The sequence below is a fragment of the Chrysemys picta genome, chromosome 1 (genome assembly GCF_011386835.1).
Source record: "Chrysemys picta bellii isolate R12L10 chromosome 1, ASM1138683v2, whole genome shotgun sequence".
NCBI lineage: Eukaryota > Metazoa > Chordata > Testudines > Emydidae > Chrysemys > Chrysemys picta.
The window spans coordinates 258,001,184-258,023,991 of NC_088791.1; the positions used below are offsets into that span (position 1 = coordinate 258,001,184).

Sequence of the window (22,808 nt, forward strand, 5' to 3'; positions counted from 1 at the left end):
GGAGCTCAATAAACGACAATGCTGCTACAAGAACAGTTCATGAACAACCCATGGACCTAGGGGTTACAATAGACAAAAAGCTGGATATGAGTCAACAGTGTGCCCTTGTTGCCAAGAAGGCTAACAGCATTTCGGGCTGTATAAGTAGGAGTACTGCCAGCAGATTGAGGGACATGATCATTTGACTCTATTCGGCATTGGTGAGGCCTCATCTGGAGTACTGTGTGCAGTTTTGGGCCCCACACTACAAAAAGGATGTGGAAAAATTGGAAAAGAGTCCAACGGAGGGCAACAAAAATGATTAGGGGGCTGGAACACATGACTTATGAGGAGAGGCTGAGGGAACTGGGATTATTTAGTCTGCAGAAGAGAAGAATAAGGGGGGATTTGATAGCTGCTTTCAACTACCTGAAAGGGGATTCCAAAGAGCATGGATCTAGACTGTTCTCAGTGGTAGCAGGTGACAGAACAAGGAGTAATGGTCTCAAGTTGCAGTGGGGGAGGTTTAGGTTGGATATTAGGGGAAAAAAATTAACTAGGAGGGTGGTGAAGCACTGGAATGGGTTACCTAGGGAGGTGGTAGAATCTCCTTCCTTAGAGGTTTTTAAGGTCAAGCTTGACAAAGCCCTGGCTGGGATGATTTAGTTGGGGATTGGTCCTGCTTTGAGCAGGGGTTGGACTAGATGACCTCCTGAGGTCCCTTCCAACCTTGATATTCTATGATTCATGGACTGAAGTTTGTTTGAATGAACTTGGTGAACAGTTACAAATACCATATATAGCTATATAAATCAGCACGGATTTACAGACATTTTGAAGGATTAAATTTGTTGAATAATTTGGGTCTGATTCACTGCTGCATTACGCTTTATGCCAGTGTAAAACAATTTGGAAATAATTGGTCACATCTCCAGTTTCAGGGGTTTTGTTTGGTGTGTTTTTTTTCCCCCATGAGAAAGGAAAATAATGCCTTCAAATGAGCAACAGTTCTAGATTTAAGTTCCATGTCTCCAAATGAGCAGGCCATTTAATCACAATGAATAATTCCACCTCATCTAAGCCTTTCCCTTTTCAAGGATAACAACTTCTCAGCTGTAGGCTTAAGTTTGCACATATTTAACTAAAAGTCAAATCTAGAACTGCTGATCCCTTGAAGGTAGTATTTTCTTCCTCATGAAAAAAGAAACCTGAAACTGTAGAAGTGACCAAGTATTTTGAAATAATAGGGTTGGGTTAGCTTGTGTAGTCTTTCCTTCTGCATCATCCAGCAGATGACTGGCACCCAGCAATCAAAAAGACCTGCTGCAAAATGTGTACAAACACTGATTCCATATGAAAGATCTGTGCCAGTTCACATTCTCAGTCAGCATCACACTAGAAAGACAAATGAGTCACTCTGTCTAATCTCTCTCTGGATACTTCTCCCCTCACCATACTATCTGAGCACTCTGTGACATGCATGCCAAGGTTTCCTTGCAATGCCACTGACATGAATGGCACAAGGAGGATAAGGAAGAAATCAGGCGTATAGTGCACCTGACAGTGTATGCATGCCATGGATGCAGACTTTCCAAAACCAATATGCTGGAGGCACTTCTAGGAGCCCCTTGCTAAAATTCCACTCCAATCTGAAAGGATTATTGAGGTGACTTCCCATTACCTGATGCAATTCACTTTTCTGTTGTTCTTGCTCATAAAGTACTTCTGCAGAGCACATTTTTGCCTTTAGGATGCCCCACATTATGCCATATCTCTTATTTTACCAAATGTATCCTGGGGGTGGATACACTCTGATGTCTTCACAAGGCTTTCACTCCTTCACTCTCAGTCAAGTCCCACAAGTAGAAGCCTGTGGCATACTACTGATATACTCACTATATTTTTTTGTAGGAATAGTAGTGTGAACATTTCTAAACCTGTGCATTCAGACTGGTTCTTCGGGTCATGCCACCTCTCTACTTGGTTATGAAGAAACATTTTCCTTTAACTGGAAAAAATGAATGTATTCCCTGGTTGCATTTCCTTCCCTCTTTGAACACATACTTACCTCTCTGTTGTACAGGCAGGTTATTAAAGGGAAAGAAGGAACATAGTTTGGGGAGCCCTAGAGTAAAATATTGGCAGCACAGCACTGAACCAAAGGAAGATAACTCCCTAGCTAATTCCCTTTTTCAGTGCAGAAATGTCTTGGGGACTCATTGGAGGTTTGAGCTGTGTACATCTTCTGTGTGCACTAAAATAATCTCTCGCCCTAAATAACTACCACCAAAGAGTGCCTGGGAGTGTTTGAATAGACCAGGGACAACCAGTTCAGACAAACTAGACAGGTTACAAGCAGTTTCAGCTGAAGTGATGGGTTACATTCTCTCCTGTCCATATGACAGGCACACACACAGCTCCTCTGTACAGGAACTGATACAGGACATCCCGCTGGGGATGAGAGCTGTTCACATTCAGGACTGTGGAGCATGCTCTGGTTTTACTCTAAATATAACAACCGGCAGCACTGGAAATGGATTATTCCCAGAGGCAGCTCATTAGGTAAGGTGTTTTGCCTGTGCTTTCACAGACAGTCTCAATATATCTGTTTTATTTTATGGAAAACAAACTTACCACATACTGCTCTGCAATACTCAAGGTTCCAGCTATGAAGAGGTCAGGGGAGATTGTGAAGTATTTACAGGTAAACTACATTTTCTGTTGTTAACATTTTGACATTGGAGTGGAGGAGACTGCTGAGCAGCCATTTGGGCTGTATCAAGAGACTCAAAGTAAGCCCTCCTACTCTTCCTTGACATTTTCAGCTAAGAGCCACGGCAATGAATTATACGTGGTAAGAAAAGAAGGATTCAGCTCTTTCATCTTAAACCTAAAGCTCTTGTTTCTTAAATATGATGTAATATAAAATGAGACAGTCACCTGTCCTTAGCTAAATCCTATTTAATTTACTCAGCTACACATTTGTATGAAATACAGCATTGTCTGCTGCCATTGGACATTCATTTCCATCAGGCACTAATTAAACTGTCACAATGCAAGAGCAAATGTGTTTCCTCCATAAAAGACTCCAATTAAAGACAGGCAATCACAACATTTTAAGTGACTCCAATCAATGGGCTACAGTACAGAATATCACCTAATGGATTTACAGTTGTGACTCCACAATTAAGACTGAAAGAATGTTTCTATTCCAGTACTCTAGTTCCCTTTCAGTATGGGTTCTGCTGTTGGATAAATTATTTAAGGTTCATGGTCTGTCTGCACAGTACATATTTGTCTTCAGCTTGGGATGCAGAATTCCCATTCTGGTCAATTATTCAGAGGTAGAATTGGCTCCAATAGGAACTATTGCCTAATTAGATTTAAGTTTTGGTCAAATTATGTGTAATTCAGAAAACAAAATAATAAAGCCAAGCAGCAGAGCCTGTCTGTCTCCTCTTTTGTTGCTCCAGTAACAGGTTGTATTACAGCTAATAATGTGACAGACATTCAGAACTGGACTTAGGCCAATACATCACACACATTTGCACTGGAAACCTCTCAGCACCCCTCATGCTCATCAGCAATAAATTGCTTCCTGATTGATTTGCCTGCAATCTGGCACACCCTAAGGGATTCTTATTTACACGCAGAACAGTGGCAAGGCCTGCTATGTGAGATACTGTGTAAATAAGAAAAGGAATGGCATTTGTGAAAAGCAAGTGAGCCAATCTTTTAGTCAGCAGGGACTGCAGCTTTTGATTGTCACACTCCTCAGTGATGTTAGGGATCTGTTTTGCCCTCTGCATAGCTTTTCGTCTTTGGCATGTTGGCAGCAGGGACAGACTGGCAGCTGAAAGAGTCTTCTAATAACATCAGTACCCTTTACATTTTTATGGCTGTACTTTCTAAGGACCAGGACCTGTATGGCATTGAGTATTTCCTGTAAGAGGTAATCCATTGAGACCTTCTGTTGCAGGACTGGACCCTTTGTCATTAACCTGGTTAACACCTAAATCATAGTTTCCCTCACTTCCCTGTCATTTAACTGCTGTGTTGTGAGCCATTTCTCTATTAAACCTAAAGCAGGGGTTCTCAGTCTAGGGGTAGCAACCTTCCAGGGAGGTTGTGAACAGATGTCAGAGGGTCACAACTATCCTGCCCTTCTCAGAATTCTAGATGGGAGGGAGATTCCTATATAGAAAATGTTGAGAACCATTGGCCTAAAGACATGTCATTGATTTAGCTAAACACTCTTTTATACTGTTTCAAACTACAAAGTTTTTAAAACACTGGCAAATATTTGACATGCCCCCCTGCACCTAAACTGGTAATCCATTATTTTAACATTTTAAAAATATTCCAATAAAATATTTTTCACAAATTGTAATTAAAATCTTGAACACGGGCTGTGATTTTGTCAGATCTCATAACTCAGTGGAGGTTGTTCTTGGTCAATACTTGGGAAATGAAACCTAAAACACGCCCCCTCCCCAACCCTTGATGTTGCAGGGGATTAGACTCATAGACTTTAAGGTCAGAAGGGACCATTATAATCTTCTAGTCTGACCTCCTGCACAACTCCTGTAACAAACCCCTGACCTATGTCTGAGCTATTGAAGTCCTCAACTTGTGGATTAAAGACTTTGAGGTACAGAGAATCCTCCAGCAAGTGACCCGTGCCCCTGCTGAAGAAGAAGGCAAAAATAACCCAGGGCCTCTGCTAATCTGCCCGGGAGGAAAATTCCTTCCCGACCCCAAATATGGCCATCAGCTAAACCCTGAGCATGTGGGCAAGACTCACCAGCCAGACACCCAGGAAAGAATTCTCTGTAGTAACTCAGATCTCACCCTATCTAGTGTCCCATCACAGGCCATTGGGCATATTTACCGCTAATAGTCAAAGCAGCATTCTTCCTCTTGAATTAGTACAGAACGAGTGCCCCAGTGATTGCTATAGGACACTGTGCTATTGGAAGTGGCATCTTTCTGGAAAGAACTGAATCATGGCTTGGATCATTTGTGGTGATTAAAAAATCCATCACACTTTTCAGAAGAAAGGAGGTATTAGCACAGGGGTATTGACCAAATTCTAACATGAACAATTTTCTTCTTCCTACCTAAATTCCCCCTGTATTTTCAGCTGGACACAGTAGTCTCATTTTCCTAAAGTGGGAGTAGTGGTGAGGAAGCTGCTTTTCAAAGGGGGAGGGGAATTATCCCAATGTTTCAGAACAGAATATACAAATTTTATGTCACATACCATTATTAAAACCTTGACAGGGCCAAACATATGCATATCAAATAATACTAATAACCCTTTCATTAAAACACTAATTTATCAACTTCATAAACTCTAAGGATCACAGTGTTTCTTCCACATCCAGCTTTTTTAAGAAGGAGAATGAAGAATGTTATCTGAGCACCAATGCCATAAGGGAATACTTGAAGGACATGATGACATTCCCTTGCCCAGGGGCTGATTCCATATAAAATGGCTGTTGCTGACTCCACCCTTTCCCCCTCTCCAGGCCAACACTTCAAATTGTTCAAAGCCTCCACTATTAAAGTACAGGAGTAAATGGGGTCTCATCATGTAAGTTCCAATCCTCTTTCATTTCCCCATTCCATGCCTACTGATCAGCTTTGGCCAATACCTGCATCCATTTTGCACTAAAGGGAAGAGGTGATGAGCTGACTCAAAGGACATTTGGCTTTACAAAACATAGGTGCTACTGCAATAGTGCATAATACATTGCTGCTGAATGAGAACATTGTGTGGCCTATTTTTTCCTATTTGTTTTTGACAACATTTGCATCATTTGCATTGGAAATTAAACACAAAAAGTTAAAAATAACAGCATGCCAAAATTAGTGCTGATGGCATCAGCTTGCAGATGCTAGATGACTGGCAAGAAGCTATCCAGATCATTATTAGTAACAGGATAAATAGATTCCTCTCTAGCTTAACAGCTAAAACTTTCCCTGTAGAATCTCAGAGTTATTGATTCAAGTCTAGGTACTGATTCCTAGCCTGGAAAATTATGGTAATAGAAAACCTAATTTTTATTATTTCAAAATAAAATAAAATAAAAACAAAACAGAATTAAGAAAAATCAATGACCTGCTTTTCAAAGATCTCCTGATAATTTCTTGAAACACTAAAGCTATGGAAAATGCCAGAATAGTTAAAAAAGCAGCAAATTGGGCACAGGATTATGATTTTGAAAAAAAAGCAATAAATGATTAATCTGTTTTGTTGGCCAAGGGGGGGAACTTAAGAGATATCATAAAAATAAATGATGAATGTCACCAGACATAGCACTGCTAGGCTGCTTTTCTGCTCTGGCTGGCACCTGCTGAATGCAACAATAAAAGCTCAAGGAGATTCCCTGACATTATTGAGGGGACTGTTTCATGCCCTAAAACACTGAAACTGCCTTCAGTTGTAAGTGTGGCAGCTTTGTCATTCGTGTGCAGTACCTCTATCTCTGAGACTTACTTTGTAATGCTGAGCTGATCAGTTTAAAAATACCATAAATTGTAACTTCAGAAAACAAAGGTCACCCCATCAGATCAGCTCCCACCAAAGCAACAAGTCCATTTCTTATTAAAAAAAGATACCACACCTCTACCCAGATATAACACGACCCGATATAACACGAATTTGGATATAACATGGTAAAGCAGTGCTTCGGGCGGGCGGGGCTGCGCACTCCGGCAGATCAAGCAAGTTTGATATAACGCGGTTTCACCTATAACGCGGTAAGATTTTTTGGCTCTCGAGGACAGCGTTATATTGGGTTAGAGGTGTACTATTAAATTGGGCAGTTATACTGAAGGACTTGATGCTTTTTCAGACCGAAATAGCCTTTATTACAAGTATTTTAACAGACTCTTGTGTTTCGATCTGTGAAAGTCCATTTTATAGTGATATGGTTAAAGCACTGCATTAACTTATTAGTGAAAACTAAACATTTTTCTTTTCTTTACCATATGCTAAAGCAGTAAGAAAATGGCCATGAATACAACTGAAGACTTAGCCAACTTAACTTCGTTGCAAAGCCATGCAGATGCTTTCACAAACTGTACTGATGTAGATGTCCTTCTGAAGAATTTCTATCTCCCTCTTATGTATAGCATAATCTTTCTGGTGGGCTTCCCAGGAAATATTATTGCAATTTCTGTATACAGTTTCAAGATGAGGCCGTGGAAGAGCAGCACCATCATTATGTTTAACTTGGCCTTCACAGACTTACTGTACTTAATAAGCCTTCCTTTCCTGATACATTACTATGCCAATGGAGACCACTGGGTCTTCGGAGACTTCATGTGTAAATTTATCCGTTTTGGCTTCCACTTCAACTTGTACAGCAGCATCCTCTTCCTCACTTGCTTCAGCATCTTTCGCTACTTCGTGATTGTCCATCCGATGAAGTTCTTCTCTATTCAGAAAAGGAGATGGGCAGTGGTGGCTTGTGCTGCAGTTTGGGTGATTTCCCTGGTGGCTGTCAGTCCTGTCAACCTTTTAATCACCTCAAAAGAGGACCAAAACAAATCCATTTGCCTGGACCTCACTAGTTCTGACAACTTGGACACTATTAGGTGGTATAACTGGCTTCTGTCTGGGTTAGCCTTCTACCTGCCATTAGTGGTTGTGACTCTGTGTTACACCGTCATTATTTACACTTTGGCTAGAGGGCCTCATACTCATGCTTGTTACAAGCAGAAGGCTCGTAGACTTGCCATTCTACTCTTGGTGGTCTTTTATGTGTGCTTCCTACCCTTTCATATCTTTAGGGGTGTTCGGATAGAATTACGACTTCAACCAGTTAGCTGCCACATTGAAAACCAAATCCATGCTGCTTACATTGTCTCTAGACCATTAGCTGCACTAAACACGTGTGGTAACCTATTACTTTATGTTGTGATGGGAGACAACTTCCAGCAAGCTATCCTTTCTCTTTCAAGATGCAAGTTAAACAACTATGTGCAGCACACCGGGAGCAACAGTGATGTGAATAAGTAAGTCATCCTTTTGAAAAAGAAGCATAGAAGCATTTGATTGCACATGTCCTGTAACCTCTTTTATGTTCAATTTTATTTGTTTCCTAATAAAATTGCAGGTGGCCTCTCTGCCTCTCCAAAATAGCACCCCAAAACTGTGGAGTTTTAGGATTAGGCTATATGTATGTCATGGTTAATAGGTGATTTGTATTACTTTTAAATTAACCTTTTTATTTGTTTATTTTATTTTATTTTTGAGGAAACACTTATGGAGTTGGTCAGAAATTACCTGAGTAGCCCATCTTTGAGAGTTCAGTTAGCACTCCATTCAATATGGATTTGCCAGTAGCATATTTTAAACACAATGGGGGCCTCAATGTTGACCTCACAACACAAATACAACTTCCATGTTATTATTGATACAGTATCTTATTTAGTAGTCTGTACCAAATGCCGCAGATGTTGACGGTTGAAAAGTTGAGTTACAAACATAGTATATTATTTTGTTAATCATTTAATAAAACAATACAAAAAATAACAGGTCCTGAGCAGAGCCATTTCTTGATTAAGTAGGTAATATAACTACATGAAAACATTTTAATATGCATCGCAGATGTTGAACTCTATAGTTTTGAAAGTATTTTAAACTTTAAAGCATCAAACACTGAAAACGTTTTTACAAACAGTACTGCAAACCACTTAATATGTTTATTATTTTAGATTGCCCATTTTTATTATTGGGAATTTTTTATTGAAATGTGGACTTTGCTTATTAGCCACTAGGTGGCAATCATGTATGTGTATGCCAGTGAGCCAGATACTTGGTTTCAGGAATGCACCTGTGATTCAAACTCAGGGAGGGTTACATGACAATGCAGTGTGATTACTGTGGGGGAACTAACCACCACATGTTTCTTATGGTGCTAAAATACAATTAATTCTAATTAATAAGAGATGAGTTGTGCTGCATAGTATCTTTACAACACTTTGCATATGTGACCTTGGCCAATGTATCTTTTTGAAAAGTTTTGTTCATTTCAAAAAGAGCCTGCAGAAACGTTATTGCCTACAGATGTTTGTTTAATTTTCCGGTCTGAAAAAGTGAGAAAGGCAACATAGCAGATGCTCCTTCAAAACAGGGATTGTTCCCACTGGTATGTCTGTTGTTAGACTATATAAATATTCTGTTCCAGCAGCAAGAACTTTCTGCAGAATGGATCAAGTTGTGGATTCGCAAATGTAACTTTCCTCGTATTCCACTATAGGGAGATGGTGCTGCTGTCCAGAATTCAAGTTGTCAAGTACAGTCTGCTGACATCATCAGAAACTGTAAGGTTATGGGAAGAGCAGAAAGCCCTGGGAGGGTCTCATCCCCTAGCCTTGCTATACCTGGCAGAGTCAGTCCCTGTTCCCCTCTTCCTGCATAAATTCAGGTACACACCATAAGAAATGTGTGTCTTGGCATTACATTTTGTGACAGAATGTGAGGAATTTTAATTTAGATAACCTAATATAAGATGTTGACATTACTTTTTTTTGTTTTTAGTGCCATGGCCTTTTCTTAACACAAATTACTTTCTGATCTCATACAATGTCCCCCTTCACCAAAACCATACCTTGACACCAAAATAGCATTAGTTAGGTTTTCCAGGAAAGAGCCAAAAATATAGCAGTCTACTAGAAAGAGCAATATGATTGACTAGTATGAGGAAATTGACTAGTCTGAGCATCCAAAAGCCGAAGCAGAATTTAACACATATTTAATATAAGCAAATTACAATGCGTATGAATAACTTGAGCGCTTCTCCTGCCAACACAGCTACTGCCTCTCCTAGAGGTGGAGTTATTAAGCCAGTGGGAGAGTTCTTGCCTGTTGGCTTAGAGCCGCTTCACCAGAAGCGTTACAGCTGCGCAACTGCATGAGTACAGCAGCACAGCTGTAAGGTTGTAGTGTAGTGTACTCTTATTTGGTTGCTTCCCCCCTTTTCTAATTTTGTCTTATGAATTCCTACCTAGTTTAAAGTCGATTTAAGTCCTGCCAGTTTTGAACCAGCAGTTGCTACCCTTTCTGCTTAAGAAGTGACCACCTAAATCTCAACAGCTGCCTCTGTGTCACAGAAGGCATTCCAATGTTTCATGGATACAAAACATTCCCCTCTACACCATCTGTGTACCCATCTGCTGGGCTCTGTATCAGTCTAATTGAGGGGTAGTCAATAGGCAGACCATGGGCTAAATCTGGACCAATAGATGCTTTCGAATGGACTGCAACATTTTTATTTACTTATTATCATTACCGTTATTGCAGTGTGAATTTTTTTTTCTGGAGTCTGGACCTTGACCAAGAAATTAGGACCTTGACAAAAAACAATTGACCACTCCTGGTCTAATTTCTTCACTCACACGTAGCATCTGGTAACAGGATGGCCACTGTCTTTATCCATGCAGTTGCCTATACTGCTGTTCATTGTCAATTATCAGAGCATCTAAACCAACCTATTGTTCAGCTCTTGCCACACCGCTATGTCTAATCTTAATTGTTTTTTTTCCCCCTAAGTACTCTAGGAAGTGGCCATTCTTTCCTAGCCTTCGGTATTAAACCAATGCCCCAGCAAGGCACTCAGGGTACTGTGCCACTGGAAGTGCCATCTTTTAAAAGAAATGTAGAATACAGACTAAGACCACTTATGGCCATTACAGATTAGCGTCATTATATGTTTGTGGTAGTGCACAGAAGTCTCAGTCAAGATCGAGCCCCCATTGGGGCAAGACAAATATATGTAGAACGAGATGGCCAGATTCAGATTGTATATCAGTTTGTAAAGAATTTTGGGATTGTGACGTATGACCAGAAAGGGTTAAGCATCCTACAGGATAAATGGCTCAAATTCAACCCTTAAAAACATAGGGGGAGATAATGTTTGTGTATTTACATATACAGTATATTGGTTAAAAATCAACAATGTAATCAAACAGTCCCTGACTATGCTGTTTTCTGTTAATTCAGAGATCAAAAGACCATCTTAACATTTAAATGAATTGTAAACATAGGATGTCGTATTCATCTCTCTCTGAAACATATAGCAAATCATCTGCGAATGGTGGGAAAACAGGCAATTGCCTTGTGTCACTCTGTTTGGATAATTACCGGCTATGCTTAGGAAATGGGTCCACTTCAAAGTCCACATGAGTCCCTATTGTTCGACTAAGGATTCCGACCTATCAAAGTAGGCCTGGAATTGTATTAAAGACCTTTGGGTCCCAATCCTTTTTAATCTCAGATCTGCTTGAGGTTTCATGCAGGGGAAGCCTAACCCACAAGGATTGAGATCCCAGTTCTGACTGGACAACCCTGAAATATAAACATTGGACTATAACCTTTGAACTATTTCTGAAAGAACTCTTTGCATCTACAAAGCTCACCATCTCTGCTGTGCATCTGAATCTCAAGATTGACTTGTGTCTGTATGTATACTGTTCTTTTATAACCATTTCTCTCTCCCTTTTCTTTTTTAATAAATTTCAGTTTAGTTAATAAGAATTGGCTGTAGTATGTGTTTGGGAAAGATCTGGAATATTCATTAGCCTGGGAGGTAATGTGTCCGATCCTTTGAGATTGGTAGAACCTTTTTTATATGATAAAATAAGATTTTCGGAAATCCTCGTCATATTTGACTTGGGTGTTGGTGGAGGCCTGAGGCTGGGTTACTTCAAGGGAAGCGTGTTGTTGCCTTCTGAGTAACCAGTGAGGTATAACAGAAGCTGCTTTGTGCTGGCTTGGTAAATCTAAGTACTGGAATATCCACCAGCTTTGGGGATTGCCTGCCCCATTCTTTGCAGTTCACCCTAATTGAGTGACTCAGCTGGCTCCCCTGGGATTCAGATCATGGGATCCTTCAGGATAGGAGCTGCTATGTGATTGCAAGATCATTATCATATGTGACTCATTCCTTTTGTTTATTGTGAGAATTCTTTAGTTTCTTTTTTTAGCAGCTGTACATTTACTCCTGAAACAAGCATAAGTGCTTTGTTTCCAGCAAAAGAAAGGAGATTTTTTTCTTATAATCTCTAGCCAGAGCACTATAGTGACTATGTGGCTGCATAACTGCAGATTAATATAACTATGCTCCAGAATGCAAGCTTCTATTAAGAAGTCTCTAGCTTTTATGGCTGCAATGACATTCATATATCAATGCAGTGTTAGCTGCCTGAGTCTGCAGACAGCCTGAAAAAAATAGCTGGGCAGCGAATGAGGAGTTCACAGCTTTCAGGGGGAAGTTAATGCTGATTCCTGATGATTTTAATGTCAAAACTATTTAATTGGTGATTGCTCTTGTGGACACATCTAGCTCCTGTGCCAATTAATCACAGTCACATACAGACTGTGTGGGTTGTAGTGAGAAAGCTATTTGTGATCAAGGGTTCCTGGGGGAGGGTAATGAGCACATCTAATCTCACTCCCTTCCCCCAAATCACCTCTTCCTTTGTGCATGAGAAGGGCCCTAACCCAACTGTCAATCTCCAGCTTTAATCTTCTGCAGTTCAGTTACATGTCATAACCTAGAGCTGAAGCACACTGAAAATTTAAGTGTAAAGTAAACTGAATTTAATAACCACTAATAATGTGCTGATTAGACTGCTAGGGAAGCAAGAGTGAAACAACTTGGAGCTGGTCTCTGCTTGAAGTTGTAGCAGTATAACTGTCAATTACAGGTGTGATTTTTTTTTTGTCTGACAGTTATACTGGTAAAAGCCCCAGGGTGGACACATTTATACCAGGATAAAAGTTGCCAAACCAGAATAAGGAGTACAAGTATGATCACTTTTATACTGGTATGACTGCATCCGCACTAAGGCGGCTTGCCACTTTAACATAACACTACACTAAGGTAAGGTAGCCAAACCCTTGGAAGGAAATACCATGTAATTTCAGACTCACTGCTGAATAACATAGCCCTAATGTAGGTCTCACCTATGGATGACATGGTAATGAAGCTGAACTACATGTGCAAACAAAACTTAGAGTGACCACTAGCATCAGGCATTGTTTTCTATTCTGAAAATGCAGGTTGAGAGAGTTTAAGGGTATGGGTACACTACGCAGCTTTTAGCGACACAGCTGTGCTGCTACAGTCATGCCGCTAAAAGCCGCACAGTGTAACTGCTGTTTGTTGGCAGGAGAGCTCTCTCCTGCCAACAAAAAACTCCCACCCCACCCCTGCCCACAAGCAGTAGCGGCTTTGTCGGCAGGAGAGCGCTCCTGCCGACAAAGCGCTGGTCACGCTGGTGCTTTTTGTTGGTAAAACTTTTGTCATTCGAGGTGTGTGTGTGTGTGTTTAACCCTCCTGAAGGACAAAAATTTTGCTGATGAAGTGCCAGTGCAGACATACCCTAAGTTAAACAAAAACCAATGGAACCTTCCTCCCAAAATTAACAAAATGCTGTTCAACCTCTTCCTGAACTTGTGCAGACAAGTGTGTTTATTTGACCCTGCTGGCAGGAAAGAAGAAGGGACATGAAGAAAATACTTTGCCTCTACTTTCAGAAAACAACTGAGCCATGGAGGAACACCAATCAATAGTGTCAGCTGAAGTTGGCTTAAAGTAGCAGTTGTGCCATTAAGGCTAGAGAAAACAGTTCACCCCAATGAAGGAATATTTCAAGGCTTGTTTTCCTAAAAGCAGAGAAAAATAGTGGTCTTATTGACTGAAGTACCTCATTTGCTTAGTGCTTGAATAGACACAGACACTTTAGATAAACCTGTGAGAGAAAAGCCCCTTTTTTATTTGAGTCATATTGTGGGACTGAAAGTAGAAAAGTAAAATGAGTTTTCAAGTGCTGAAAGTCCTTCAAAAAATAAAAGTCAAACTCTAAGGTTATAAAAACAGAGATAAAACAACTTCTCTTGGGCTGCTGCATGGAAGTGTAATGCATATGATCAATTCTTTATTTGTGGAATTTTTAACAGTAAACTGAAAGGCATTTTATCTTCCAAGATCTCATTTCAGGGCTCTTTGTTTACACAACAGCAGATGTCACTAATACCTAAAATAGAGCAGGGAGCTGTGGTCACTCCCCGGATACAGGTATTAGTTATGTTATCAATGCTTCCATGGCAAATAAAGCCCAGAACTCACACTTTGGAGAGGAAGTTACTCTAATTGTGGGTTTGTTTTTTTATATATTTGTAGTGTGTGTCACTGGGCAGGAGGGGACATGTGGGGTGGTCACATGTCCTCCCTTTTAAATTGTGCCCCCCTCCCTCCCCCAGTATGGGGAACCACCAGTCATTGCAGGAAATCCATTCTTTCCCTTCCAACCCTTCTGCTACAATCTTTGTCCAGACTGCCGCGGGGGGGCTCATTTGGGGGGCGGGGGGAACCATCCACCAGCACTCACCGATGGCGCGGCTGGGACTGGGTCACTGCACTTCCCACCGCTGGTGAGTGCAGGCCCGACCCTGCTGCACTCCTCAGGGGAGTGGGGGCAGGGCGGAGCAGGACAGGGAAGAGGCAGAGCTGGGATGGAGCATGGGGAAGAGGTGGGGCAGGGGCTGGAGCAGCCCAGGGCACCAGGAAATTTGGTGCCCCAAATTTCCTGGTGCCTTACGCAGCTGCATACTTTGCGTATGGGTAAGGATGGCCCTGCTTAAACCTAAAAATCACACCACATCAGGTTTCTCCCAGTCTCAAGAGACCAGTGACTATCCCCAGATCAATTGATACTCCAGATCTTACACCAAAGACAATTCTGGCAGCCAGTTCTTTAGTAAACTAATTAAAGGTTTATTAGCTAAGAAAAAGAAAAATGAGAGTTATTGAGAGGTTAAATCAGGTAAAATATATGTACAGGTGAGTAACAGTCTACAATTCCAAATGGTAGCAGAGGTGTAGTAATCCGCCAGCTTCCCCAAAGTCTCTCAGGGCTACCCAGAATAACTCTGAGGATCTCTGCCTTCTCGATCAGTTTTTCTGCCCTGCTAGAATCCAAACCGTCCAGAGATAAAGGATCTTTCTTTGAATCCATATTTATGGTATCTTCACACAGAAAGCAAACTGACAGTGCCTCCACCCATGTGGGCTTTTCCTTTGATGTTGAGTGAGGAATGCACTTTGAGTCTCTGACCTCAGGTCATCACACCACAATGGCCATTTGCTTGGGAATTAGCCTTTTCTGTTAAAGTCATTAAGTCCTTCATTAGCATTTCACAAAGCTTCTTTGATGTCTGATGAGTTATTTAGTTCCAGGGGTATTTCCAATGTAAATGTTAGCTATTACATTGTAACAGGAACAGATAAGTGAAAACAATACAAGTAACAGTCCACAAGTTTTCATGAAGTTTAAACATCTGAATGCATGCTTATGCATTTAACACTTTGATATATACTAACACTTAAATGAATTGGCCTGGCGTTCTGACCTGAGCTGGTACCTAGTTTTCGAGCATCACACTTACATCTTGCCTTCTACCTAAGTGCACCTTGTGCAGACAAGTGACCCTCTGTCTCTGTATCCTCTCTGGCAAGAATATTTGTCTCATGGAGGCATTATCAGAATTAGTATTTGTACAGTATCTAGAAAATATTAAGCCATTTAGAAATATTACTATTAGAAGTAACTTCTTGCTTACAGTAAAGTACACATCCCTCCCTGTACTGTAGTTATACTACTCGTCACAGAGCCCCAAAGATGGACAAAGACGATGTGGTTTGACAAAAAGTTGGGGTAGGCCTATAGGTGGAGTGTACTTTAGTGTGTGAATGACCCTAAAGTGGAAACTCTTCAATGAATACATAGCTTTTGCCCAATTGTTTAATACCACAAAGAGAATGAGTAGTGGATGGAAGAAAGACAAACAAATTCTACTGAGTGATTTGAGGTTTTAAACTTTTTTTAAAAAATGTCTATTCTGGTCATTTTATTATAGGTTTGTCAGCAGGAATTTTTCTGACAAAAAAGCCACAGTTCCTACCCAAAGGAGTTTTCTGAGGCGTAACTCCATGTCTGCAATCCTTGCGTACATTTATCTGTATTTTACAGATAAGGACACTGAGGCATAGAGAATTTAAGTGACTTGCCTGAGGTCACACAAGAAGTCTGGTGGCAAAGCCACGATGAGAACGCAGTTCTCCCAGTTAAGGGGTTCAACTAGTAGACATGCTTCCAATAACAAGAGGATGGGTGAGGAATCTTCCAGCAGACACAGGCTCCTATAGCAATACTGACAACTTTTATGTCTAGTATTAGAGAATTTTCACTTTAAAAAAAAATTACCCAAAGTCACTAAGGCATTTTTGAGAATTTTACCTTTAGCCTTTTTGGTTGTTAAGTATTAATAAAATTTCAACTAGAACCATGCCAGCTCAATACATGCCACCATCCAATTCCTACATCATATTCTGTGTCTGTGAACAAGAGAAATCCCCTGGCTACTCCTCAAGTATGCATGTCTGTGTAGTATGGAGATGGGTTCAAACCAACAACATCTCACATCTGTACACAGATGAGGCCAAATCCTTCGCTGGTGTATATTGGTGTAGCTCCATTAACTTCAGGATAGCTATGCTGATTTACACTAGATAAGAATTTGGCCCCCAAACTTCGCTGCAGATCTGGCTCTGGTCCATCTCTCTATATTGGGCTGAACTAGAACCCTGGATAGGAACATATCGTCCAAACTTTGGATCTGAATATCGATCTGAATTTCTAGCTTGTTCCCATCTTTGGTCAAAATGCAGTCACTTACCTTCATGCCAACTACAGTATGCTGTGCATATGAAATTTTCCCTTTCACACTCCCATCTCTCATGACCCAGTTTGAGAAACAGCCCTACTGAAACAGGTATTGCACTATATTAAGTGCTATAATGTCAATTTCCACTAGAGGGCAGACAAAACATTACTACAGTAACTCCTCACTTAACGTTATAAGTATGTTTGTGAAAAATGCAACTAAGTGCAACGATGTTAAACTAATCCAATTTTCCCATAAGATTTAATGTAAATGCGGAGGGTTAGATTCCAAGGACATTTTTGGGGGCAGACAAAAGGCATAATATACTGTACAGTACTGTGGCGGGGAGATGCCCTTGGCTTACCCCTGGGGCTCAGGGCTGAGGTTGCAGGGTCTGGGAGGGCGCTCAGGGTGGGGTGCGGGTTCTGCAAGGGAATTAGGGTGCAGGAGGGTTCTTGGGGTGTGTGTGTGGAAGGAGCCTCAGGGCTGGGGCAGGCAGGAGGTGCAGAGCACTTACCTGGGGCAGCTCCTATTTGGTGCAGGGGGTGTGCAGGTGGCTCCGCACAGTGCGGAGGACGCAGGAGGAGCAGGGGCAGCCGCGCAGCCAGCGGCCGGAGAGAAGCGTCGCTTTCCCTTTCAAAGCCGGCTGGAGAGAAGCGGCGCTTTGAAGGGGAAAGCGGCGCTTCTCTCCGGCCGCTGGCTGCGCGGCTGCCCCTGCTCCTCCTGAGTCCTCCGGCCGGTGCTTGCAGGGCCGCATTCCAAAAGGGGCTTTAGAGCTGCAGGCCAGGGCCCTGGGGCCCCCTTAGCCCAGGGCCCTGCAGCCCCTAAACCCCCTGCGTTCCAGGTGGCCCTGCTTGGGAGGGGGGCGGGAGAGAGGTGGAAGGGGCAGCTTAAGAGTGTCTGTTTGCTTTTGCAGAAGTCTTTAGTTGTTTTATTTTTTCCTCTCAGATAATAATAAGTGAAAACACACGAAGATTTATGATAATTGGCCACTTTACATAGTGGCAACCTAATGTTTTGTGAAAGAGACAAATTGCAAATACTTTTATGGAAGAGCTCCCATTATGACCATCAGAATTTGGCTCTTGTCACAGGGTGCTCTGCTCACTGCCAGGATGGTGCCGCTTCCTAGCAGTTCTGGGGATTAGCTTCATGAGTTCAACACCCCTTCCCACGGTTGTACACCACCTCTCTGCCTCTCTCTCCATGAGCTGCTGCTGCTTTTTCATGACTCAGCCCTCTGGCCAAGTCACTACACATGTAAAGTGTTTCTTCTGCAACCCTAGGCAGTCTGTTTATTCACTGCCACATAGTGCCACTTCCTCAGTGGCTGGCAGGGGAATCCGGGCCCACCCTCTACTCCAGGTTCTGGCTCAGGGACCCTCTAACCAGCAGAGAAGGTCTGTTCCCTCCTGGACTTTTATTGCCTTTCCCTCAGCCCTTTCCTTACCATCTGGTGCTCCCCTCCATCCACATTTGCCAGCTTCTCCACTCTCTCCTCCCCTGGGGGGGCTGCAGACCACATGTCTCTGCAGTCTCCAACCACTCCTTCCTTCTCCCAGCAAGTGACTGCAGACTGTCCCAAAAGCCCCCTCTGCTTCCAATTTCCTGGCTTTATAGACCCAGCCCAACCTATTCCTCCTCAGCTGGGCTCCCTCACGCTGTCAGGGGATCACTTAGCCACTTGATTCCCCTCAGCTGTGGCCTCCTTCTCAATCTGCTTTAACGATTTCAGGACGTGTGGGGTGAACACCACATCACAGTCCCCAACAAAGAATTGTTATCTCAGGCTTGAGGCAATAAAGACTGAAAATATATGTGGTTCAACCTAAGGAATCTATTATGAATACCAAACATGTGAGCAATTCATTAATCAAATTCTACACCAAGTACTGTGGTTTAACACAGAATTAAGGGAAACATTTGTATGTGGGTGGTGTTATTTCATAAATTAAAACAAATTATGGCTATCCTTCGCTGCAGGAATATGTACATTTTAAAAACACAAAAATGGAGTCCATGCCAGCTAAAAACAACTTCCCATCCCCTGCAACTCCTATGAGTTAAGCTACCCCATCAGAGAAAAGTCTGAGTATATAGTTAGCCCTTACATTAAATGAGAATGTCAATACTTAGAACTTAAGTAGTGCAAGACCCTGGCCCCTTTTCTGAAATGGCAGTGCAGTACAAGGGGAGGATGTAAGAAGTCCTACATAAAGATTACACAAACTAGCAGCCTCTGTGATCAGGGACTCCTAATGAGTTGCTCCACTGGGCAGTAACTCACTGAAAAGCAAGTGAGGAGTAACTGGAGTAATGATTCTGCCCCACCCATCACCAAGTGAAGCTGGCCAACCACAAGGAAGGAGGAATAAAAATTTCTCTCTGGTGCAAACAGGGAGCTATTGGATGCATTGTATCTCTCTGGGTAGGTCACCACTGCATTTTAAAACCTGCAGCAGCGAGTCTCAGAGCTCCTGAAGAACAGGCTGCAAACATCGCTGTATTTCCCCTCCCCCCTCTCCCCAACATTCCAGGAGGTAGGGTTTGGAGGGAGAGGAGTACAGTATCCTTTCCACTCAACACCATAGGAGGGTACCAAGAACAAAATGTGGCCATTCAAAGACCTTTGATGGGCAAGACTACTGTGCTTTTACAGACAAGCTGACTTGGTTTCTTCCCTCCCAACTTTATCACATCATCTGTCCAAGGTTAAATTCTTTTCCTGGTCTTTCAGTTTCTTTATGTTTATGCAATAAATGTCAACGTTTCAAGAATGAAATACTCTTTATTTATTCCACGCATGGGAGGTTGCAGGAGGAAGGGGAGAGACAGGGAAACCAATGCAATAGAGGGGATGGTATGAGAAGGCACAATGCAGACAAGTGGCACACATTAATGTGGATCATTATTGAAACAAGTTTTCAAAGCCTCCCAGAAACAGAGTGCTTCCTGCTGGGCTCTTCTTATTGCCCTGGTATCTGGATGCTCAAAATTAGCTGCCAGCCTATCCGCCTCCACACCTCATCCCTGCAGAAATTTCTCTCCTTTTGCATCACAGATATTATGGAGCACACAGCAGGCAGAGAGAACAATGGGGATATTGCTTTCACTGAGGTCTAACCTAATAAGCAAACTGTGCCAGCGACCCTTTAAATGTCCAAAGACACATTCCACCACCATTCTGCACTTACTCATCCTATTGTTGAATCGCTCCTTACTGCTCTCCATGTGGCTAGTGTAGGGCTTCATGAGCCCTGGGAGCAAAGGGTGGGCTAGGTCTGTCAGGATCACTATTGGAATTTCAACATCATCAATGATTATTTTCCGATCCGGAAAGGAAGTCCCTGCTTGCAGCTTTCTGAACAGACCTGTGTTCTTAAAGATGAGTGTCATGTACCTTTCTTGACTTTCCCACGTTGATGTCAGTGAAACGCCCCCTGTGATCCACCAGTGCTTGCAACACCATTGAAAAGTATCCCTTTCTGTTTATGTACTCTTTGGCAAGGAGGTCTGGTGCCAAGGGATATGCATGCCATCTATTGCCCCACTGAAGTTAGGGAACCGCATCACGGCAAAACCATCCACTATGTCCTGCACATTGCCCAGCGTCACTATCCTTCTTAGCAGAAGTAGATTAATGGCCCTGCAAACTTGGATCACAACAATTCCCATGGCGGATTTACCAACTCCAGATTGATTCTCCACTAACCAGTAGCAGTCTGGCATTGCAAGCTTCCACACAGCGATCTCCACTCGCTTCTCCATGGTCACAGCAGGTCTCACTTTAATGTTTCTGTGCTTCAGGGCTGGGGAAAGCTCTGCACACAGTTCCTGGAAAGTGACCTTCCACATTTGAAAGTTCTGCAGCAACTGCTCATCATCCCATAGCTGCATAACGATGCAATCCCACCAGTCAGTGCTTGTTTCTCAGGATCAGAAACGGCTCTCCACCATGTTCGGCTGCTGCATAACTGCCAGCAGCAAACGGGAATTATTTCGTACTATGGCTTTCAGCTGTGCTGCTGAAGGACATCACAATGTTCTGTATGGCAGCTCCTGTCTCAGCTTTGGAAATACTGCAGGATAAGGGACGAGGTGTTTGTAATGCTCACAACAAGAGTGCATAGCTGAGCAGGGTCCATGCTTCTCAGGCTATGACATACGTGTGGCTAAGCCAGCCTTTTGAAAAAAGGCACCAAAAAGTATGAGCTGCTTGTCATGGAAATCAGGGTAGGGAGGAAGGGAGGAAACTGCTTCATGAGAGGTTGAAGCCAGGTTCCCATTCCCCCCTGCAACTATGTTTTGGTCCCACGAGGCATTGCAAACATTTCCCAAAGCCCCCTGAGGCTAGCTGCACTGAGGATAGCTACCCCCAGTGCACTGCTCTGTGCATTGATGCAAGTGCTGCTGCTGAGGATGCACTCCAGTGACACAATGAGTATGGTGTGGACACACCCGACTGACTTAATTACTGTGGCAGCTGGATATCGACTTATGCCGACTTAACTCTGTACTCGAGACATGCCCTGAGGTTTGCAGGGCTCGCGCTAAAAACAGCAGTGTAGACGATGCAGCTCGGGCTGAAGCTTGGGCTCTGAATCCCTCCTACTCCCTGGCTTCAGAGCTCGAGCCCAAATGTCTACATTGCTGTTTTTAGAACCATAGCGAGAGCACTGCGAGTCCGTCTCCCCAGGCTCTGAGACTTGCTACCATGGGTTTTAAAACACAGTGTAGACATTCTCTTGGAGGCATAACGCCTCCTGATGCTTCCTTTGGCATGGTCTGGCTCTGCACTGCCCCTTGCAACAGACTGTGCCTTAAAGGCACAATCTATCCCATAATGATTGAAAGACTGATTCAAAATTCACTGATATCAATGGAAATAGTCTCAACTTCAGCTTTTGATCAAGCCCTAGCTATGTATCTATTGCTATTTTCACCTCTCAGATAAGCAACAGCAGATATCCAGAGCCTTGCAGTCAGCTTCCTGTTGGAAGAGGATTCAGTCACACAGAGTCTGGATATATTTCTAGTGACAAACCCTAAGGCAAAGGGCAGACTCTCTTGCTACTTGTCACAGCATCCCCCAAACAAAAAACATCAATAACACAAACAATAGAGCATTTTGTGACGTTGCATTCCATATGCTTTATGTAAGTATGCTTATCAACATGACATAACTGGAATATGCTTTACGCTAAATACCCCTTGTATGGAGTCATTAGAATGCTTGTAATCTACTAAGTGTGTTCATCCTATTTGTTTGCATGTATTATTTCTATATCTGGAGTTAGGAGAATAAGATATAAACTTGTATCACTGATGTAAACCTATTAAGTGAAGGCCATTAAGGGTGCTCCAGAAACAATCAGTTGTAAATGGCCTTAGTTACTTGAAAGCCTTCCTGTGTAGGTGTGGGCCAGCCCATGGGGAATGGAGACTAGGGGTTTTACAGTGACATGTGACCATGTCACCTGATAATGAAATCCAACTTATATATGGTACTTTTTCATTTAGAAGGAGGGGTGGGGACCCAGAGAGACAAAAGATTCCTGCCTTGTGCCAAAGCTATAAAAGGGGGTGGAGTAGGACAAAAGGGGGACAGTCATGAGAAAACCCCTGCTTACCACCTAAGATGTCTGTTGGATCTAAAAGTCTGTATCAGGGGAAAGGATTGGGCCCAGACTAGGAAGGAGTCTAGTCTGTGAAAGAAGCTTATTGGAACACCTCTGAGGGTGAGATATTACCTGTAATCAGTTTCTTAATGTATTAGGCTTAGACTTGCATGTTTTTGCTTTATTTTGCTTGGTGACTTACTTTGTTCTGTCTGTTAGTACTTGAAACCACTTGGATCCTACTTTTTATACTTAATAACATCACTTTTGGTTATTAATAAACCCAGAGTAAGTGATTAATACCTGGGGGAGCAAACAGCTGTGCATATGTCTCCACCAGTGATATAGATGGCGGACAATTTACAAATTTACCCTGTATAAGCTTTATAGAGAGTAAAACGGATTTATTTGGGGTTTGGATCCCATTGGGAACTGGGAGTCTGGGTGCTGGAGATAACTGAAAACAGCTC

General features: G+C 42.4%; 1 protein-coding gene across 1 annotated transcript; it reads left to right on the forward strand.

The window, feature by feature from the left end:
* Positions 1-2,406: 2,406 nt before the first annotated feature.
* Positions 2,407-11,478, forward strand: LOC101950844 (2-oxoglutarate receptor 1-like). The gene is made up of 2 exons (XM_065598027.1): positions 2,407-2,541; positions 6,988-11,478. The coding sequence occupies exons 1-2, from the start codon at positions 2,513-2,515 to the stop codon at positions 8,006-8,008; spliced, it is 1,050 nt and encodes a 349-aa protein (XP_065454099.1). The 5' UTR covers positions 2,407-2,512; the 3' UTR covers positions 8,009-11,478.
* Positions 11,479-22,808: the final 11,330 nt, after the last annotated feature.